Source organism: Odontesthes bonariensis, chromosome 15, assembly GCF_027942865.1.
Source record: "Odontesthes bonariensis isolate fOdoBon6 chromosome 15, fOdoBon6.hap1, whole genome shotgun sequence".
Taxonomy (NCBI): Eukaryota; Metazoa; Chordata; class Actinopteri; order Atheriniformes; family Atherinopsidae; genus Odontesthes; species Odontesthes bonariensis.
This window is the reverse complement of record NC_134520.1, coordinates 4,955,661-4,975,043: the sequence shown is the minus strand read 5'-3', so window position 1 is coordinate 4,975,043 and position 19,383 is coordinate 4,955,661. Positions and strand designations below refer to the sequence as shown.

General features: G+C 43.0%; 1 protein-coding gene across 2 annotated transcripts in view; it reads right to left on the bottom strand.

The window, feature by feature from the left end:
* Positions 1–19,383, bottom strand: part of herc2 (HECT and RLD domain containing E3 ubiquitin protein ligase 2) — a 51,023-nt gene that overhangs the window by 2,801 nt on the left and 28,839 nt on the right. For both annotated transcript variants that reach the window (XM_075484801.1, XM_075484802.1), the window contains exons 54-88: positions 19,240–19,345; positions 18,986–19,077; positions 18,728–18,903; positions 18,300–18,408; positions 17,588–17,669; positions 17,270–17,504; positions 16,719–16,896; positions 16,334–16,415; positions 15,958–16,129; positions 15,727–15,871; positions 15,201–15,426; positions 13,091–13,262; positions 12,570–12,756; positions 11,762–11,905; positions 11,468–11,659; positions 11,213–11,366; positions 10,265–10,372; positions 10,036–10,167; positions 9,750–9,908; positions 9,441–9,559; positions 9,043–9,168; positions 8,780–8,935; positions 8,371–8,685; positions 7,996–8,210; positions 7,662–7,839; positions 7,411–7,572; positions 4,170–4,261; positions 3,926–4,065; positions 3,614–3,801; positions 3,270–3,467; positions 3,094–3,177; positions 2,561–2,702; positions 2,230–2,424; positions 1,866–1,978; positions 153–343 (exon numbers count right to left, since the gene is read on the bottom strand). In XM_075484801.1, the coding sequence (XP_075340916.1) occupies positions 153–343; positions 1,866–1,978; positions 2,230–2,424; positions 2,561–2,702; positions 3,094–3,177; positions 3,270–3,467; positions 3,614–3,801; positions 3,926–4,065; positions 4,170–4,261; positions 7,411–7,572; positions 7,662–7,839; positions 7,996–8,210; positions 8,371–8,685; positions 8,780–8,935; positions 9,043–9,168; positions 9,441–9,559; positions 9,750–9,908; positions 10,036–10,167; positions 10,265–10,372; positions 11,213–11,366; positions 11,468–11,659; positions 11,762–11,905; positions 12,570–12,756; positions 13,091–13,262; positions 15,201–15,426; positions 15,727–15,871; positions 15,958–16,129; positions 16,334–16,415; positions 16,719–16,896; positions 17,270–17,504; positions 17,588–17,669; positions 18,300–18,408; positions 18,728–18,903; positions 18,986–19,077; positions 19,240–19,345 (5,465 nt within the window). The remainder of the gene's footprint in view (positions 1–152; positions 344–1,865; positions 1,979–2,229; positions 2,425–2,560; positions 2,703–3,093; positions 3,178–3,269; positions 3,468–3,613; positions 3,802–3,925; positions 4,066–4,169; positions 4,262–7,410; positions 7,573–7,661; positions 7,840–7,995; positions 8,211–8,370; positions 8,686–8,779; positions 8,936–9,042; positions 9,169–9,440; positions 9,560–9,749; positions 9,909–10,035; positions 10,168–10,264; positions 10,373–11,212; positions 11,367–11,467; positions 11,660–11,761; positions 11,906–12,569; positions 12,757–13,090; positions 13,263–15,200; positions 15,427–15,726; positions 15,872–15,957; positions 16,130–16,333; positions 16,416–16,718; positions 16,897–17,269; positions 17,505–17,587; positions 17,670–18,299; positions 18,409–18,727; positions 18,904–18,985; positions 19,078–19,239; positions 19,346–19,383) is intronic.

Below are 19,383 nucleotides of genomic sequence, written 5' to 3'. Positions count from 1 at the left end.
CTGCGGCATTAAATGAATAAAACGAAAAACACACCATGAAAAAAATATTTAAATTTAAAAGAAAATAAAAACAATTAAAACATTTTTTTTTTTTTTTTTTTTTTAAAAAGAGTAATATAAAATACAGTTGTATTAAGCTGTTTTTTCCCCACCTGTAATTAATTGCCAGTCGGACATATTCTGCTCTGTTCTCCAGGGTGATGTGGGAGTACTTGGAGCTAAGCTGGATGTCCTGGCCGCTTGCGTTGGGCACCGTAAAGGGCAGAGTCATGGCCTCAAATTCCTCAGCTGTAGCTTCGTTGTCCCGGATGTACATCAAACCGGGAATAAAATCTTTATCAACCTGGAGATAATGGAGCAAATCACTACAGGATATATTGCACCTAAACTCTGTTTAATCTTAATTACTTACAATTAATCTGCCATTTTCTGCTATTTATTTACTTGTGTGTATATTAGTGTGTGTATGTGAGCACACTCATGTCCACAAGTCCCGTGAGCTCAGCAGCGATCCAATCTGTCTTGTGCTCAAGTCATTTCCCATCTAACCTTTCTAATATCTCAGGGGCAAAACCACAAAACAAAAGCATCTTTGAGTGAGGAAAGGCCTTTTTTTCCCCACTGCTATTCTCTCAAAGACGGTTCAGGAGCGTATGATCACAGCGTGAGGGCAGGAGTGGACTCACGCCATCTCTTTCATACTAGCCAAGAGTGTAGCTCACAACCTCTCACACTAAAATGTAAACCACTTTCAACCTCTTCATAACGAGTACAGCTAGAGTCTCCAGAAATATCTGGAGAACTCAGTACCAGTAGGGCACTGCGAACAGACCGGCTTAGGTTTTAATCTGTAGAAAAATGTAAAGGAATGTGCTCTTTTTGTACATTTTAATGCAGATCATGTGAGGTGCTGTGTAACTGTTGACAGTTATGGGGGGGGTTCACTGCATTCCTTATGTGAATTCATGGTCATTTCTCTGTATGTGGGAATAGCTAAGATGTGTTTTGTTTGTTTTGTTTTTTCAAAAATTGTGCAGAGCTTAGCAACTGCATCATTACTCTTAATTTCAGGTTAGGAAATCAACAAGAGTTTTCATCGACATGGCAGAGTGGCTATTATTGACTCATTTGTTGGGAATGGATAACTAAAGAATTCTCTTTGGACTTAAAGGTAGGGTAGGAGATCCTGGATTTTGAGTCCAGCGAAGCTGCATTTTGAAAATACACCGGTAAAAAGTCCCAACCCTTTTCTTCACTTTCCCCCCGAAGGCACGCCTCTAGAGTACATGAACGCGCACGAGCACGAAGGTGCACGAGCGCTGTTCCGACAGCAAGCATCGATCGTTGCCGTATTTAGTATTTAGTTTATGCTAACTATACGTTTAATAATGCTAGGTGCTAGCCAAGCTGGCTCTAGTTTAGCTTCCTGCCAAGATTCTGGACGAGTAATTCGTTCACGGAGCAGGGTACGCGCACAGGGGGAGAAGGAGGGGGAGGGAGGAGCAGATTGCAGTTTGATAGATGGCATCAGTATCCAATCATTGTGAACGGTCCGTTCACAATGATTGGATACTGTTTTTCCTAGATTGTACGTTCTAGAGGCCACTAAAACTTTTCATATTTGTGTCAAAACTTTTAATTAATTGGTTGCAATGGGGGTGTGAAGAGTATTTCAAGCAATATGTAAAAAAATGTTCCAGAAAAAGATCCCCTACCCCACCTTTAACAGAGTCAAACTCGGGAAGAAATGTGTTCATATAAGTGGTTTCATCATTGGGCCCGTTTTTACAAACAGTCAATTTCACAATATTCCACACACATAGGGAGTTTAACAGTGTACTGAGGAGGAGGGGCCCTGCACACACCTCACTGAGGTCAGCGATGGTCAGGTTCATTCCTGCCAGCTGTTTCCATACAGGCTCCGCCAAATTCAGACTAAGAGGGCTTCCAGTTCGGATAGCAATTCCTAGGAGGACTCCTAGAGATGCAGAGCACATTACACACAGATCAAACAAGAACAATGACCTGAAACACTATTAAAAAATGCATTCAACAGGAAAAAACAAAAACAAAACATAAGCATGCACAACAGTTGAGCCAGGTGGTTTATCAGTGATAATGCACATGAAATATTGGTGACTTTTTTTTTTTTTCTAGATAAAAACATTTTTGTTTTGTTTGCCAAGGATTAACACCGCAGACCTGAATGGGAGATTAACTGTAGTATACCTAGGAAGCGGAACATGCTCATGTGAAGAGGAGACTTGGCTGCAGGGTTTAGCAGAAAACAATCCCTGTTGGCACCCGACTCGTCGCGGCCGTTGGGGGTGACAATGAGCAGCGGAGTCAGGGCGTTCTGCAGCTCCTCGCACATCTCGGCAATGGACTCACTGTAGCCTCCGCCACAGTCGTCCACAGACTCGCCTGAGGGAAAAGGAAGTGTGTTTCAAACCTACAGGGTGAGGGCATTTTGGGGCAAACATACTTTGAAACGGAAGACGGATTCATCAGAGGGGTTTTAGGGAGGGCTAAGCATCACAATGTGGGCCTGAACACATACCAACAAATTTAACCTTCCACACACGATGAGGGAGCAGAAGGCTGTCTGTGCTGAATGAACTCATTTTGGCACACATCTGACCAAACACCGACTTGGTTCCATCAGGACCTGCCAGGCCCCCTTTACTGCGGGAACGCTTAACCTGCAGGGCGAACAAGAGCAAAAAGAAGAAAAAAAGAAAAAGAGACAATGATTTGTTTCTGTTCCACTCTTAATAACTTCCTGCTAGATGGAAAGTGCTGATTGTCATGAATGGCTGGATATGCCAACTTTGTCTTCACCACTGATAGAATGGACACATGACTCTGTGGAGTAAAGTCTAAAACTTGGAACAGGACTCCCTGCAGAGAGGAAGGAATGCTGATCACACACCATTTAAAAAAAAAAAAAAAATCCCCTTATGAAAGACATCACATGAAATGTTCAGGAGCCAGTCTGGAACATAACCTCACAGTGGGAGAGGGGCAGGAAACCACATAACAAGAGCACTTTGGAAAAAAAGACAGTGATCATGGGATTTCCTGTCTTTTTACCTGAATTCTGTTCAGCTCCACCACAGGTCCATGCTGCCTGTCCCTCACCATTGTAGCTTGAACCACCTTCCTGAAAGCTGCCTCCTGTTTGCAAAAATAGAAAAATCAATCATTTTCATTTTAGTCCTACACTATACTTCTGGCTATGTTCTATGTGGCTGATAGTGTTTCATCACCTTGCCCTGGGAGATGAGGATGCCCCTGAGTGTGTCAAAGCCAACGGAGGGGCCGTGGCCTGTCTGACCCAGCCGACCCTCCAGGTCAAACATCGGTATGCAGGGGCAGAAAAGCTCGGAGAAGTGATGCAGCAGCAGCAGCCTGTTCCTCAGGGCCATGATTGGGATTTCCTGTAGATGGTTGTACTCCATGGGAACCTTTAAAACACCACAACAAGATTAAATGCTTGACAACCAGCAGGAATGGACATTAGGTCTGAAAGTTGCTGATTTTAACACGCTTGTGTCTGCATATCTTTACTGCCATCTACTGGAAGAACTCATTTTCAGAGCTGGGACAGCACCTGTGCAGGCAGTTTCCCAGCATTAGTGGGTTTGCTGGTGGACCAGGCGAGTGTGTGAGCAGAGCCACAGGCCACCCTGTTGATTTTCTTGCCCTGCAGTGCAGCCACCAGCCGCGGCCTCTGAATGGCATTAGTGGTACCGTCTCCAAGCTGGCCCTCATCATTGTCACCCCATGTGTACACTTCTCCTGAGGCACAGACAACGGCAAAAGTTTTATAAAGATGCATTTGATGCAGCTGCACGGTTGTAATTCAGTGATAACAAATGATAAGAATGTGCACAATAAGCTCATCGAAAAAGGTTATTCCTACCATCCTCTGTGCAGCAAACACAATGCAGTGACCCCGTGGCGATGGCGATGACCTTTTTCCCTTGCAGCCCCTGTACCTGTCTGGGTCTTCGTACATGGTCATCAGAGCCGTGACCCAGCCGGTGGTAGTCCCCTTTCCCCCTTTACGTGACGCAATACAAAAACAAACAAATGAGCCCTCTCATCACTGACAATATTGCCACAAAAAGCCGTTTCAGATCCTCTCTGTACCAGACTTGACATACCATGTGTAAACCGCTCCAGATTTTGTGAGAGCCACAGAGAATTGGGAGCCGCACTCCACTTTGACCACTCCGAGGCCGGTTAGAGAGTCAATCTGAGGTCGGAAAATCAGAAGCAATCATCTCATAATTCATGTTAAAAACAGATGTCTTTCACCTCAACACAAAGCACATAATGTCTCAATGACACAGTCCTGTTGACTAATGCTTTGCATTTGTAAATGAAAGCAGATTAAGGATCTATTCATTTAAAAAAAAACAAAGACCTCCTGTTTCACTAAAACAGACCAAGGGACTTTTCACATATTGGCTTCAATTTACAACTTCTCTTCCATTTATCGATTAAGATATCTTCTTTATGTGTTAAAATGTGCAGCAGCTGGAGAAGCGAACCCATGAAAGCCTGGTGTGAAGAGAAACCTGATTTACTGCTAGGCACCTGTGGTGGGCACCAGAATGTGCCCACATACATTTATGGGGCCACTGACCAGTAACAACATTTCTCTAGCCCTGAACTTGCGCCCCTTTAAGCTCCCTTTGAATCCTCATTATTTACTGGCAAGAGCAGATACTTGGAAGTATTACGCTGCCCTTATATCTACATTGTGTCTGCTTAGTTTAAACTATGTTAGCTGATCCAACTGTCTGGATTATGACCTCAGACGTTATGGTTTCACTATGAAGCCAAAAGTAAAACCCTTTTTACTGCAGCTACAGTAATGAACTCAATTGTTTTCAACTCCTTTCAACAGAAAAACTTGATCCTTCACTTCATTTGGATTCACAGCCTCAAAGGTGAGGAGGGACTGCAGCAGCAGTTTGTGCATCTGGAGTGTCAGACACCTGTACCTGGCAAAAAGCTGAAAACATTGGTGGTGTCGCATCATGTGACGCACACCAAGTGCCAACATTAGCACCAACACTAAGCTTTGTGCCGCATCCAACCACACAAATTATGGGCTGTGATCCCTTTAATTATAAGTTCCCCTTCTTTAATTAAAGAGTTTAAAAATCTAGTGTAACTTTATTTGTGGGACTTAATATGACCTTTACCTATAAAACACAAAAAATATTTGTATCGTTCAATAAAATGTTTACATCAGACATTAGTTTAAACTTCTGTGTGGATATCCCCTACTTAAACTTAGTTTCTCTCCTGAAAAGCAAGTTGTAGAGTGCGATATTTCTCAACCGGAACAATTCCTCTCTCCTTCATTTTACAAACAGACAAATGCTTGATACAAGATGGTGCTTCTGTGAAAGCAGGGGAGAAAAAAATTATAGCAGATAAGACGATAGAAGGAGAAATGCTACAGCATGGGAGCTGAGATGTATTTTCATGGAGCAGGTAGGTTATAATTAAAAAAAAAAAAAGTTTTTCACTTAACAGACTCGTTGAACGGTGTCACATGATGAGCCACCACCAGTGTGGGGGTTTATATAAAAAAAAAATAATAGGAGCGGCTGTTCTGAAACTTGTTTGGCACTCCTTTGTTCGATCTTTTAGGCTCTAAACCCAAAGATGACAGAAATTATTTTTTTTATCTCTTCGTTCATTTAATTTTACTTCTGTGAAAAGCAAATAATTTGCTGAATTAAGATCCACACCAGCAGCGTGTGCCTAGGTCAAAATACAAACACCGGGGAGACCGAGCCTTTTCTGTCGCTGCCCCCAGTCTCTGGAATAAGCTCCCCGTCGAGCTGCGTCCTATTTCTGACCTGGGCCTCTTCAAATCTAGGCTAAAAACCTACTTATTTAGGATTGCTTTTAATACCCAGTAGTATGATGGCACTTTTATCTTATTTTACTTTAATCGATTTTGTTACATTTTATTTATTTATTTATTTATTTTTTCGTTAGCACAAGTTTCTTGTGTTTACCTTGAATAGGGATGGCTCAGGTAATCCTGAAACATCCCATAGTTAAGCTGCTATAGGCCTAGACTGCTGGGGGGCCTCATCTGTCACACCTTTCCTCACTTTACTCTCTTGATGTATATGTGATATTATTTTGGTCATTAACTCGTGTTTCCCTGTTCCAACAGATATCCTTTGAATGGTGTTACAGTGCCGCCGCCCCCCCTCCCCCCCTCCCCCCCTCCCCCCCTTTCTGTCTTCTCAAACCCCAGCTGGTCGAGGCGGATGGCCACCCTTCCTGAGTCTGGTTCTGCCAGAGGTTTCTTCCTGTTAAAAGGGAGTCGTTTCTCTCCACAGTCGCCTCAGGCACGCTCAGGACGGGAGATTGGACCGAAAAACAAAAAGTTTTCAGGGCAATCTGTTGGTTTTCTTAGCTAGGAAATTGTTTTTGAATTGGCTCTATATGAACGAATTGGATTATTTTATGAATTATGATTATTATTAATTAATTGAATTCCAATTGGCTTGAATTGGACTTACTATCTAAGTGCCTTGAGATGACATTTGTTGTATTTGGCGCTATATAAATAAAAATGAATTGAATTGAATTGCTTTCACTGTTTTTTTTATTGTTTTTACTTATTCTTCTCTTTATTTAGTACCTGCTGTAAAGCACTTTGGTACACCGTAAGGATTGTCTGTAAAGGGCTGTATAAATAAAGTACATTTACATTTATGCATTAACATGACAGGTAAGACCTGCAAAGAGGTGAAAGTGTTACACACACATTACTAAAAAAAAAAAAAGGTCCTCCTGCGACTGCTGTTTAGATTTTCTACAGAAAAACATCAAATTGCTCATTCGAACATGAAGTAAACGTACGAACCTTGAAAATGAGCCAATGAAAGCTCCACAAAGTCTTCAGATGAGCAACCTGTCATTCATGTACTTTCACTCAGTTAATGCAACTTGATCAGTACCAACACGGTCTTACTTAGACTTGTGTAGCAAAACCGACACTGTTGGGCAAAATCAATCTCTAAGATGCATCATACTTGTATTAACAAAAAGGCTCAGATAACCAGGGATGTACAGCAGTGTTAGGGCTAAGAACTTCCTGATCTAACTCACAGTAAGAATGTGGAGAACAGTATTTCCAAAATCTACCAATGACCCCCAAATGTTGAAGCATGGAGCACTTAGATGAGGATCTGTGGCTAGTATTCTTCAAAGAAACAGAAAACTCATCTGAAGATTGATCGCCTTTGGTAAGTTTGATACTCTGTTTATTCTTCCAAGTAAAAGAAACCACAAAAAGAAGGCACAGGAGTGCAAAGGGATGTCTTTGCTCACTTCAACCACACATTCCTGAGTAATCAGCTTTACCTTCATGGGAATTTTGCAGCCATCGCTGCCTCCTCGGCCCAATTTGCCGTAGTCCCCATCTCCCCACGACCAGACCATGTCATCATCAGTCAGGCACAGCGTCTGGGCGTCTCCACTGCCGCAGGCAACATCAATGACCCTGTGACCCTGCAGTGCATCCACCTGGATAAACCACATGGACAGTTAACCGTTTCGTGTTAACGGCACAACATTTGGCGTCTTGTAGGAAAGTGAGCAAAGTGATCACCCACCAGCTTGGGTTTAAGCTGGTCCTCACTGTCTCCGTGGCCCAGTCTTCCATAACGACCCTTGCCCCAGGTGAAAAGTTCTCCGCTGGCAGTGATGCAGGCACTGTGAGCCCCTCCAGCGGCAATATCCACCACTTCCACTCCCCTCAGGGACTCGATTACACGAGGACGGTCGCAGGGGCTGAAGTAAAAAGGAATCCAAGTTACAATAAAAACAACGTTTTACGCCATTTTTCATCCTTCACCTTCAAATGGTGACATGAGCTTCTATTGACACTCTGGTGCTGTAAAACAGTAAAATTGAAGGGGAAAGCATCCTTTCAGATGTGGATTTAACCTTCTGTTCCCATGGCCCAGCTTTCCATCCTCAGCCTCTCCCCAAGAGTAGACTTCTCCCTCAGAGGAAAGTGCCAGACAGTGTTTTCCTCCAGAATTCACAGCCACTTTTCTAATGAAGACATGTTGGATGGACTCCAGTAGAGTTGGGGTGGACACAGACTCAGTACCACCAATACCCAATCTGCCCCCTGCTCCATATCCTGTTGCATACAGCTGAAAATAAAAGGTAGAAGATAAAATCAATTTTAAAAGCCCCGTTTTAGATTTTCCTGGAAGTTAACCGATAGACAACATTCAATAAGGAGCCGAAAATGTGCAGCAAGCCGTGCAAACAGGTTCCATTATGTCTGATAGAAGCAAACAGGATTGAGACCTTTCCATCAGCAGTGACCGCAAACAGAGTCTGTTCGCCTCCGATAAGCTGGACTGGCCGCAGTGTGGCGAGAGCTTCTGTGGGGGTGGGTACTTTGACTTTTGCCCCCTCGATGCCCCCCAGCTGCCCTCTGTGGTTGTGGCCCCAGCCGTAGATGGTGCCACTCCCTCCCGCAGAAAGAGTCCAGTCATCGGGGCGCCGATTCATCCACTGCACAAGCTGCTCGTCATGCTCACGCTTGAACAAGTCGTGACTCTCGTGGAGTCCATTCATGCTCTCATGGTCAGCCATAAGCTCGCGAATTTTCTTTGTAACCTACGAAGAGAAGATAATGATGTGACGTTTTCAGGTGGAAGAATGATGAAAAAAAGTGAAGGCTTCCTCTGATAGTGCAGCCTGCCACACATACCTCATCCAGGAAGGCTCTGGGTAGAGAGGTTCTCTTATCGAGAGCTACAGCTACTCTGGAGGCAGTGCAGTAGCGGCGGAACCATGCCCACTTATGGGTCTCAGCACAGCAGGGTAAGGTGTCAAGCTCGAGGTCACATGCAAGAGCAACCAAGACCTGACCAAAATATCAAAATTAGCCTCGGACAGAAAATCATAAGCAAAATAAAAACGTGTATAAAAACTAAATAAATCTATTTAGAATTCACTATCAGTGCGTTATACCTTGAAAAATGGACTATGCAGCAGCTGCTTCCCTCCTCTGACAATGGGGTCCTCGTACTCATACTGCCTCTGGAGAGCCTCAGGAAGCCCTTTTACAAGGGCAGCCAGAGCACTGCCTGTGAAACTCTGAGAGAACATAGATCATCATCTATATCACTGTCAAAAATACAGAGCCCCCTTAACTACACAGGGGCTTGGCTTCACATCAAATAGGGGTTTTCTTTGGTCTTTTTTTGTTTTTTGTTTTCCAAGTCAAAACATTACAGGAAGCTAAACAGATAACTGAAGTACCCATGTAGGTAAATATCGTGCGGTGAAAATACTGAGGTGCAACTTTTTGGGCCAAACCTCCTGGCAACACTCAATAAGTCTCTTAGTTAATATCACATTGTACTCACAATAGAACGAGTCTCTCCTTCGCTGTCCCCCAGCAGTCTGTTTATGTTGATGGACTGACCGTACTCGGTGGTCAGAAGCTTGCGTAGCCTCTGCAGAGCCCACATCCTGTGTCCAGCCGCTAAACATTTTAAAATAAAACAGAATCAAACATGACACTTCTTGCTGAGGAACGGATTTGACATTCATATGAAAATAATCTCTCACAGATGACTCAAATAGACCTATATACACATTTTTTAGCTTGAATCTACCTTCATTTTTCCTATGTTGAAGATTGATAACAATAAATCTAGATTATCGTTCTGTACCTAGTGCACTGAGCTGGGCACAAGCAGCAAGGGAAGCAGCTAAACGAGGCACGATGCTCTTATTGGAAGCAAAATTGAGCCTGAAGTCCAAGAGGCATGTGACCAAGTCCATGGAGGGGCAGGACAAGATACAGCGATCAGACAGCAAGTCTTTGGGACCTGAGGACAAACAAAGAAGCTCAATGTTGCAAACCAAGGCGAGTGTTTATGTACCAGTACGTTTGTTCCGTTATAGTATGCTTTGATAATATCTGCTCTCCCATCAGTTCTGTGTCACATAGCTCACCAGCAGCAGGCATGATGGGGTAGACAGTGAAGCGCCAGCCCCAACCATTAACTGAACCATCACTGGTAAACTTCCATTTGAGTTCATCTCCTGGGATCCTTAATTCGCTGGACCAGTCGGACCACTCTCGACCTGAAACACACACACACACCATGCAACCGCATTAACTTTTCACTCTACCATGTCTTGTATTTTATGGCGGTGAGCTCTAGCGTCTCCCTCTCGTCACCTGATCTGACAGAGACGATCCTGTTGGCTCCATCCATGATTGTAAGCGGATCGTGGCGTCTCTCAGTTGAACACTGTCGATCAAACTCTATCCTAAGACCTTCAGCACCTACAGGGCAAAAGAAGTTGTCATACTTGAAAATGATCATGTTCCTTTGAGTTTCTCACTTAAAGGATAACTGCGGTATTTTCAACATTAAGCCTCTTTTATGAGTCGTCTGCAATGTTTTAGAACCCCCTCAACGCTTTTTTGATGTTTACTGCTGTCTCCGATATTTGCCTAATTTTGATTCTTCTCAACCTGCTTCAGAATGGCAAGTCATATGCATGTCCAAAAAGGTCCGTAAAAGCACCATAAACGTCCGTTTTCAAAATCATCAACTCACCGGAGTGGTTACTGGTGTGCACCGGTAATCCATATCAAATTTCGTTGCGAAAAGTTGCTTCTGTCGTGTTTTATTTGGCAGCTCGTTCATGCTCGAACTATTTTCTTAGCCACCTCACAGCCGTGGATAAACTTCCGCTCAGCAGTTGAATCTGACTTGCTATACTCCACACCACTTGATGGCGGAGTAATATCAACGAACATCCAGTCTTCCATAGAACTCAATGGGATTTACAAAATGTCAAATAAAACACGACAGAAGCAACTTTTCGCAACGAAATTTGATATGGATTATCAGTGCACACCAGTAACCACTCCGGTGAGTTGATGATTTTGAAAACGGACGTTTATGGTGCTTTTACGGACCTTTTAGGACATGCACATGACTTGTCATTCTGAAGCAGGTTGAGATGAATCAAAATTAGGCAAATATCGGAGACAGCAGTAAACATCAAAAAAGCGGTGAGGGGGGGTTCTAAAACATTGCAGACGACTCATAAAAGAGGCTTAATGTTGAAAATACCGCAGTCCCCTGCATGAGTGTTTTTCTTTTTTTTCTTTTACCTGGGATCTTTACAGTGCCACTGGTTGACGTGTCGTCCGTGTATGGATGACTGCTCTCTACAACAACTGGCTGCGAGGACAGACGACCACTCTGCGAGTCCGTGGCAACATCCTCAAGTTCAGTGACACACAGCTCCAGCAGCATGTCAGCAACCTGCAAACCCCAAAAGCACAGAGATGATAAATGTGAACAAACTACAGGCCTACAGACACACACACACACACATCTGTCGATGAGGGAACACAGCATGTTACCTGTGGATAAGCTGTGCCCATGCCAGAAAGCACAGCGGACAGCACCTCCTTGCCCTTCTCCCCGGAACGACAAGACACTGCCAGCTTCAGCACGTCCACCATCACCCGAGTGTCATCAGGCACCAGAAGACTAGTGAACTCGTCCAGGTACTGAGGCTCTGGACCAACCACTTTACTCTGGCTCTCAGAGTCCTGAGGAAACAACATAGACAAAAGACAGTTGTATGATGGCTGAGGTTAATGGCTTAATATCAAAAGTACACGATCCGTCTATACTTAGTTAGACAGACTAACTTCTTTGGTCTTTGTCATTGTCTCAGCTATGATGCTGGCTGCTCCAGGGTCATCTGTGACGGGGATAAAAGGACGTGAGGAGGCTCCACAGGAGGAGGGAGTCACGGCTGAAGACGGGGTGACGGCATCTTCTGATGTGGGAACCTGGTCATACGCACAAAATACACATTATCAATTTTCCACATTTACAAAGCACATTATATTAACAAACCAGCCCACTGTATGGTTATTGGAGAACTTGAACCATAATAATTCTAATACCGAGTGCAGTATTAAATGTTTTACAACCTGCTTTTATTTTCAGTACACGTTACTTACTGCTACCTGCAGTTAGTAATTTACAACTAATAAAAGTAAGTTCTGACATTTTCCCTTGACATCGCTTTTCTTTTATTTTCTGGAAGTGAATAACCAAACAAAGACAAGCAGCCACAGTCAGATGTTGAAGGGAGAGCTGCACATCTCTGAAGTGGCACATGACATATGACCTTTGCGTGTGCTGAATGAAATGATGTTTGACTCTTTTCCCCTATTTAACCAAAGTCAGTTTTTTTTTTTTAGCAACGTATACAGATAAATGAGTTTCTCTTTACTTTTATTTCATCAATGGAGCAGCTTAATAATTGATTGCCAAAGTATCAAACTATGTTCACTGTTACGACTGTTGCCAAATCAAAACAGGGAAATCTTATAGGTTTACCCAAAGATGGAGAAAGTTGCAGAATTTTACTAAAAGATAAAACCATGATGAGGTTTAAAGACCAGACTCGGGTAGAGTTTTCCGATGGCTGCATGCGGTGTTCCTCACCTCTCCCTTCTTGTCTTGCCAGGGATTAGGGCTGACCGCTTCTTCAGTTTCAGGATGGACAGGAGAACACTCTTCATCGCTGACACAGGACGATGACGAGGAGTCTAAGGGCGGAATCGGGGAGCTGGAGGGACACTCTACTGGCAGAATCATGCTGGCTGGCATCAGAGCACCGACCACTGCGTCCCTGAAACAACACGCAACACATCCCATTAACAGTAATACTGGCTGTTGAGAACTACCTTTGAAAGTGGGCAAATTCAACCACTCAAAGGTCTTTTTACATATTTTTCCCAGTTAAGATTTACACTCTCTGCATAATTTTTGAACAAGAGCTAAAGAAACAGTATGGCAATCCTGTCTCGGATCTGTGTTTGTGTCTTGTTTAACTAAACTGTAGAAATATTTATCATGTAATGTTTCCCCCAATTGTCCAACACTCCAAATGAAATGAACTGCACTTTTGCCCCGTGAGTCTTGCGTCATTAGAATGGGACGATTCAAACCTGCAGACCACATACCTCGCATACATGATTTGGAGGGCTGACAACACGTGAGACAGAGCCTGCTGTTTGACAAGGTTTCCATCCAGACTGAGGAGAATTTTGGCCAGCGAGGGTCGATTTGGCTTCACACTGCTCTGCCCGTTCATCTTGTTGCTCGCCGTTGATGAGTCACTGTCTGATTGGACACCTACAGAGTGCAAACCAAAACAACGAGAGACGCAAACATTGATATGAATAAACTAAACAGCTCCAGCCTCAAGTTTGGGGGCTGCAGCTTGTAACACATAAGTATGAAAAGCAACTGCAGCAGCAACAGTCAAGATCTGCAGGTTACAGAAAGTCCACTTCACACTACAGACTTAACAGGGGTAACCGGGAAAGAAAAATAACACACATACAACTAACATGAAAGAGAGCATGATGAAGTCACTGTCTGTTCAGAAAACTGAGCAGAATTTGGTGAAACACATGCATCTTTGATGTTTCCAGCGTGCAATATCATAAGAGGCTCGAAAGACACTGTGGAAGGGAACTGTCCCTTTCTCTCCGACAACCAGCTGAATAAAACTAACTGAATCAACAGCAGCTGCTTGTATCGTATATAGTGTGACATGAACGAGAAAATTGTTTGCATTACAGCAGGAACTGCTGAAAAGAAAATCTCTGCTTAGTGCGAACAATCATCCGGCGACACTGAACATTTTTTAGGTCCAGATTTAGGAAACATCTAGAACCAAGAAGACTTTAAAACCTTTTTGAAGTTAAAAAACAAATAACCACTGATGCATGTAACAGTCAAAGAAAAATATGCGAAAAATTTTATAAAAAAGGTTAATATTATTGTCATTTTTTTTAAAAAGCAGCTATAATTGATACTAGTCGAGAAAAAACATTGAAAAATGATGTACAACATTTACAATCACCATCTAAAACTCTTCTTTAAATCTCACATAATTTTAGCAGTATGTGACATAAAATAAAACCACCCTAAGGTATCTATGATAAATGTAGGTGTAGGGCTGATTTAATTAGAAACTTCTGGTGACATTAATAAAAATTTAAACACACATTTTGTAACAGCAGTTATGTTCCAAGTCACATATACAAACATTCAACCCTGCAAAAATGTGTAACACTTAAAGATTTAGAGTAGCTGTTAGAGTAGCTGTTAGAGCAGCTGCACTTCCTGCTTTGTTCTGGACTCAATTTGCCTCACTTCCCTTACCTACTTACACCAGGAGTGTTTCTGAATCAGAGTGTATCCTCTGCCTGACCATACGTTTCCCTAAAACTCTGGCATTTCATTTTCACACTTTGTCCTCTTTGCTGGTGTCCTTGATCAAAAAATAAAAAAATTAAAAAAATGATAATATGAAACACCTTGTTTATCCCAACAGCTGAACTGCTTATCATCGACAGCCTTATTCTGTGGGTTATTTTCATGTAGTGTTGCATTATATGAGCACAAGCAAAAATTCTGTCTGATGATTCTCGATGATGTTCCCATATCGGCCATCTGACTCATGTGTGGGGTGAAGCAAACATGTACAGTAAAAATGGGGGGTTAGACCCTAGTGGAAATGTGGAAAACAAAGGGCTGACATAATAATTTAGCCAACTGAAAATAGCCCCAGGGAGTTTAAGTCGTGGGTGTTTTAGCTTAAAATGTAACTAATGGGGCGGGCGGTGGCGTAGTGGGTTAAGCAGCCGCCCCATGTACAGAGGCTACAGTCCTCGATGCAGCGGGCCCCGGTTCGACTCCCGCACCGAGCGGCCCTTTGCTGCGTGTCTTCCCCATCTCTCTGCCCCCTGCTTCCTGTCTCTCTCACACTGTCCTATCATTAAAGGCATAAAAAGCCCAAAAAATACTTAAAAAAAAAAAAAAAAAAAAAAAGTAACTAATGTATCAAATCCTCCAGAGAATGCCTTTGCAGCAGCATAAAATGAGAAAAAAATATAGTTAAGAGTTTCCATCCTTCCTTTCATTTCCTCTGACATTCTCACTGGGAGGAGCCAAGATGCCAGGAAGAGATGCCAGTGAGGGAGCCAAGAAGACTATCATTATCATTATCATAAAATGTGCAGATACGGGTATAAGGACAGAAGTATCTAGAAAAGGGATTACCTAAGTATGACGCTCCAAGGGAGTCCCTGGCTGTTTGAAACAGTACTGGCTCATGAGCTGAGGGTGTGGTCACATCCACAGTGGTCCAGGCCACGCTGTGGGAGGAGCCACATGCCACTCGAGTGATCTTCTGTCCTTCCAGACCCTGAACCAGGGTGGGTTTCCTGTTAACCGTGGTGGTGCCATTTCCCTGCTGCCCGTGGTCATTGTCACCCCATGCATACACCTAAGTGAGAAGCACAAAACAAGGATTGGATTCCATATGGGCAGTTTGCAAGCAAGTGTTTCACAAACAGATTTTCTTCATCATCTTATTTTTCCCAACATTAAGACACACTGCAGAACTGTACTTTGAGACTGGGACTTAAGTGATCTGTTGTTGTTACTTATACAAGGGGAAAAAACTGACGTAAGAGAGGCGCCTGCATGCTATGAGAAAAGTAGAAAGGGTTGGAACGATGCCATGGCAGTTAATGAGCTGAGAGTCTGAATGGGGTGTTCTGATTTTGAAGCGGTCGGGACAAACCTGTCCCGTGTCTGTGACTGCCAGACAGTGCAGTGCTCCAACAGCAACATGGACAATCTTTTTCCCTCTCAGTCCCTCCACCATCTGGGGCTTCCGCACGTGGACATCAGTGCCGTGGCCCAATCGGAAATAGTCACCTTTCCCCCTGTTTGGAAAAGCAAACCGTTAAGGGATTGGAAAGCCTGAGGGAAAATGACTGATTACTTTAATGAAATCTTTTGTCAATCTCACCAGGTCCACACCATTCCAGATTTAGTCAGAGCCAGGGAAAACTGTGCTCCGCACTCAATTTGGCAGACACCCTGCCCGTTGAGCCTCTCTATGTTCTGGGGTATGTTGCATCCCTCACTGCCTCCACGACCGAGCTTCCCAAAGTCCCCATCACCCCAGGAGAACACCAATCCTTACAAAATGAAAAACAAACATTACAGAAACTCAAATGTAGAGGTCTAAACAAAACCTGCTGAGTGGAAATGATCTTAAAGGTGTAAGTTCTAGATATATTCAAGGCTTTTTGGCTAAATTAATTGGTGATTCATCATCAAAATTCTGATCTCTTGTGGTCAGAAACTCCACAGGATACCAATAAGTGGATTAACAGAAATACCTTCATCGGTGAGGGCCAGAGTTTGAGCATCCCTGCTACCACAAGCCACCTGGACAACGCGGTGTCCAAGAAGCACTTTCACCTGGATGACAGATCAATCATACACTGTCGAATCACATATCATGCACTGTCATCTGTTTACACATTCCATAGTGTGTAAGATTCATCCAAACTACGTGCTAAGAACGGTGGAATTAAGTTATTGGCTGTAAATATTTGTCCTTCTTCAGAGCAGCTGAGCGCAGGAGAAGGTGATAAATGTTTCAGGCAGAGTAAAATTAAACTCACATCACATTTTATTACTGTTTGTTTTCAAGTGGGACCCCTATAAATATCAAGCATATCTAAAAGGAAAGGAAGGGCAAAGTGGAAGCCATGTACATACCAGTTTGGGCCTCAGTTGAGTAGTATTGTCCCCATGTCCGAGGCGGCCGTATTCACCTAAACCCCAGCTGTACAGCTCCCCACTGGAGGTGATGGCAGCACTGTGAGAGCTGCCGCAGGCGATGTCACGGATGCGCTTGGTCTTCAATGCCTCAATCAGCCGGGGCTTATCACAGTTCCTGAAGGAAAGATCATACCTTTCATTAGCGTTATCATTCCCTTAATTAGAAACAACTGTCTATCACACATTCAGTGAAGATGTTAAATAATATTAAAACAATATTAAAACCCTTATGGAAACCCTGAATTAGAAACCATTCATATTAAGGGCAATGATCTGTAAAATTAATATCCAACTATTAAGATACATTCTTATATAGAGTCTGGGGTTGGAAAGTCATTGTAAAGCCTAAATTCTATTGCCATTATGCCATTTTCACCCTTTTCCAAATCGTGGATTCTATATACTTTATTGTACCCAAAATAAATCCACTGATAATACCCACGCACGCTTTCTAATGTGTGAATAGTATTTATGTAAAAATAACGCACATTCTACTAAAGTGCCCGAGTTTGCCGTCATCCCCCTCGCCCCAGGAAAAGACCTTCCCGTCCACAGTCAGGGCCATGGCGTGGCGTCCACCCGAATGCACAGCCACCTTCTTCACCACATAGTTACTGAGCGCAGTGATCTGACGGGGGATTGGGATGGTCCCACTGGAGAGGCCCAGACCTAACCTGCCGTTGGTGGCCTCTCCACACGCGTAAATCTTCCCCTCCACAGTCACTGCGAAAAAACAAAAAAAGGACAGTTCCAAACTGAACGCAACATGTGAGAGAGCACTGAAATAAAAGCATGTCTTCACTCACCTGCAAAGAGGCTTTTTGAGCCACCAGCCACCTGCACCACATTGAGTGCAGAGAGTGTTTCGGAGAAGGAAGGAACCTTGATCTGTGAGGAGCGAACACAAAAGTGATCAGAGAACTCAAGTGTCTGGTGCCTGAGCCCTGCTGCTGTGTGTTCTGTAGACTGGTGGAGTTTGTGACATGTTTCCAAGTGCATTTATATCATGGTAAACTCAAACTGTCCTGTTTCTCACTTTGCTTAATGTTTAGCTGTGTGAACATGTAGAGAATACCACAACTTCTACCAGATAACCAGGGATTAAATGAAGTAACCCAACTTTATATAGTTGTAAATTAGCAAACACAGTTCCACATATGAAACACTGAATTAAGGATGCATTTTGTATTGACTACCAAACAGCAGGTTAAGTAGTCAAAGTTACCTTTAGTTTGACCGGCTGAAAGAAAATGTTTGTAATAATTCAATACAAATTAATTCAATTGGCGGGCAGATTCCAAATAAATCCCTCTTCAAAATCTATATATAAATAACAGATTCCACAAAGCAGAGAATAATGAATGGCAAAAATGTTGTAAGATTTTTATCAATGTGTCTAACAATTGTTTAAACCATTTTTCTCACAGTCCATCATCACTTTTCATGGAACGACATCCAGGGAGAGCCCAAGCCTACATGCACTGAACTTGAATGATTGTTACATGTTGCAAACTGCACCTTAGAGCCCTTAAGTCCTCCCAGTTGGTCCTTGTCATTCAGCCCCCAAACAAAGACTTTGGTCCTGATGGTGGCTGCAGACTCCAATCCTGACTTCTTCCGAGCGAGACTAAGAAGCAAATAAAAATTGCATGGATGTGAATTCACATTTTGATTTTGTTGTCTTGACAGTTTAAACAAAAAAGCATACAGACAGAAACATATATTTAGTTAGATATGAGAGAAGACCCTGGACCCACATCCCCAGTTTACTGATTCATTTGTCAAACTGTAAAAATCAAGACTGAAATAGAGACAAAATGTTTGACCTCTATCAGCCAAAACTACCTGCCTTGGATTTTCATTCTTAATTTGAGGAAAGCATGTATTTAACACAAGGAGAACCAGATGATTCACTAATTCCGCGTTGATTCACTGGCCTTTCTTACCTCCCAGTTGCAGTTTTGTCATCATCCTCTTCTTCATTGTCAGAAGCAAGAAAAGGGACAGTGGCCAGGTCTTCGTCCTCGGCTCTTATGCGTCCTACAATGCCAAGTCCATGAATCTTGCAGTCTATACCTGAGCTGCGGCATTGTTTGATTGCAACCTCAATGTATCTGTGAAACTGAGGTGGAAAACATCATCATCAAATTACTACACTACTCAAGATAATAAACAATTACCAACGAATGTCAAGGCTCACCAACCTCCGTACAATCGGTAAGGAGAAGGACGGTGGTGTCTGTGGGATTTATGTTAATAGTCTTAAGCTCAATTAAGTTGTTCAAAGAGCTTCCACCTGAATATAAATAAGAAAGAAACATGATTATTATTGATAGAAAAATGAAAGAATGTCAAAAACACCAGTTTATACAAAAGTACAAGTTAAAACTACAAGAAAGGGCAATAAAGTACCAAAGGCAGCATATTTTCAAAAGAAAAACGAAGTTGCTTAACACACCTGAAACCACCACAAGTGAGGGCATGTAGCTGCTGTCTGCCGGATCTACAATCATCTTCAGCCTGTGCACAAGAACATCTGGGAAAAGCTCGAGACGAATCCAGTGCTGCAAAGAATACAACGGCAAAGCCTGTCAGGTGATGC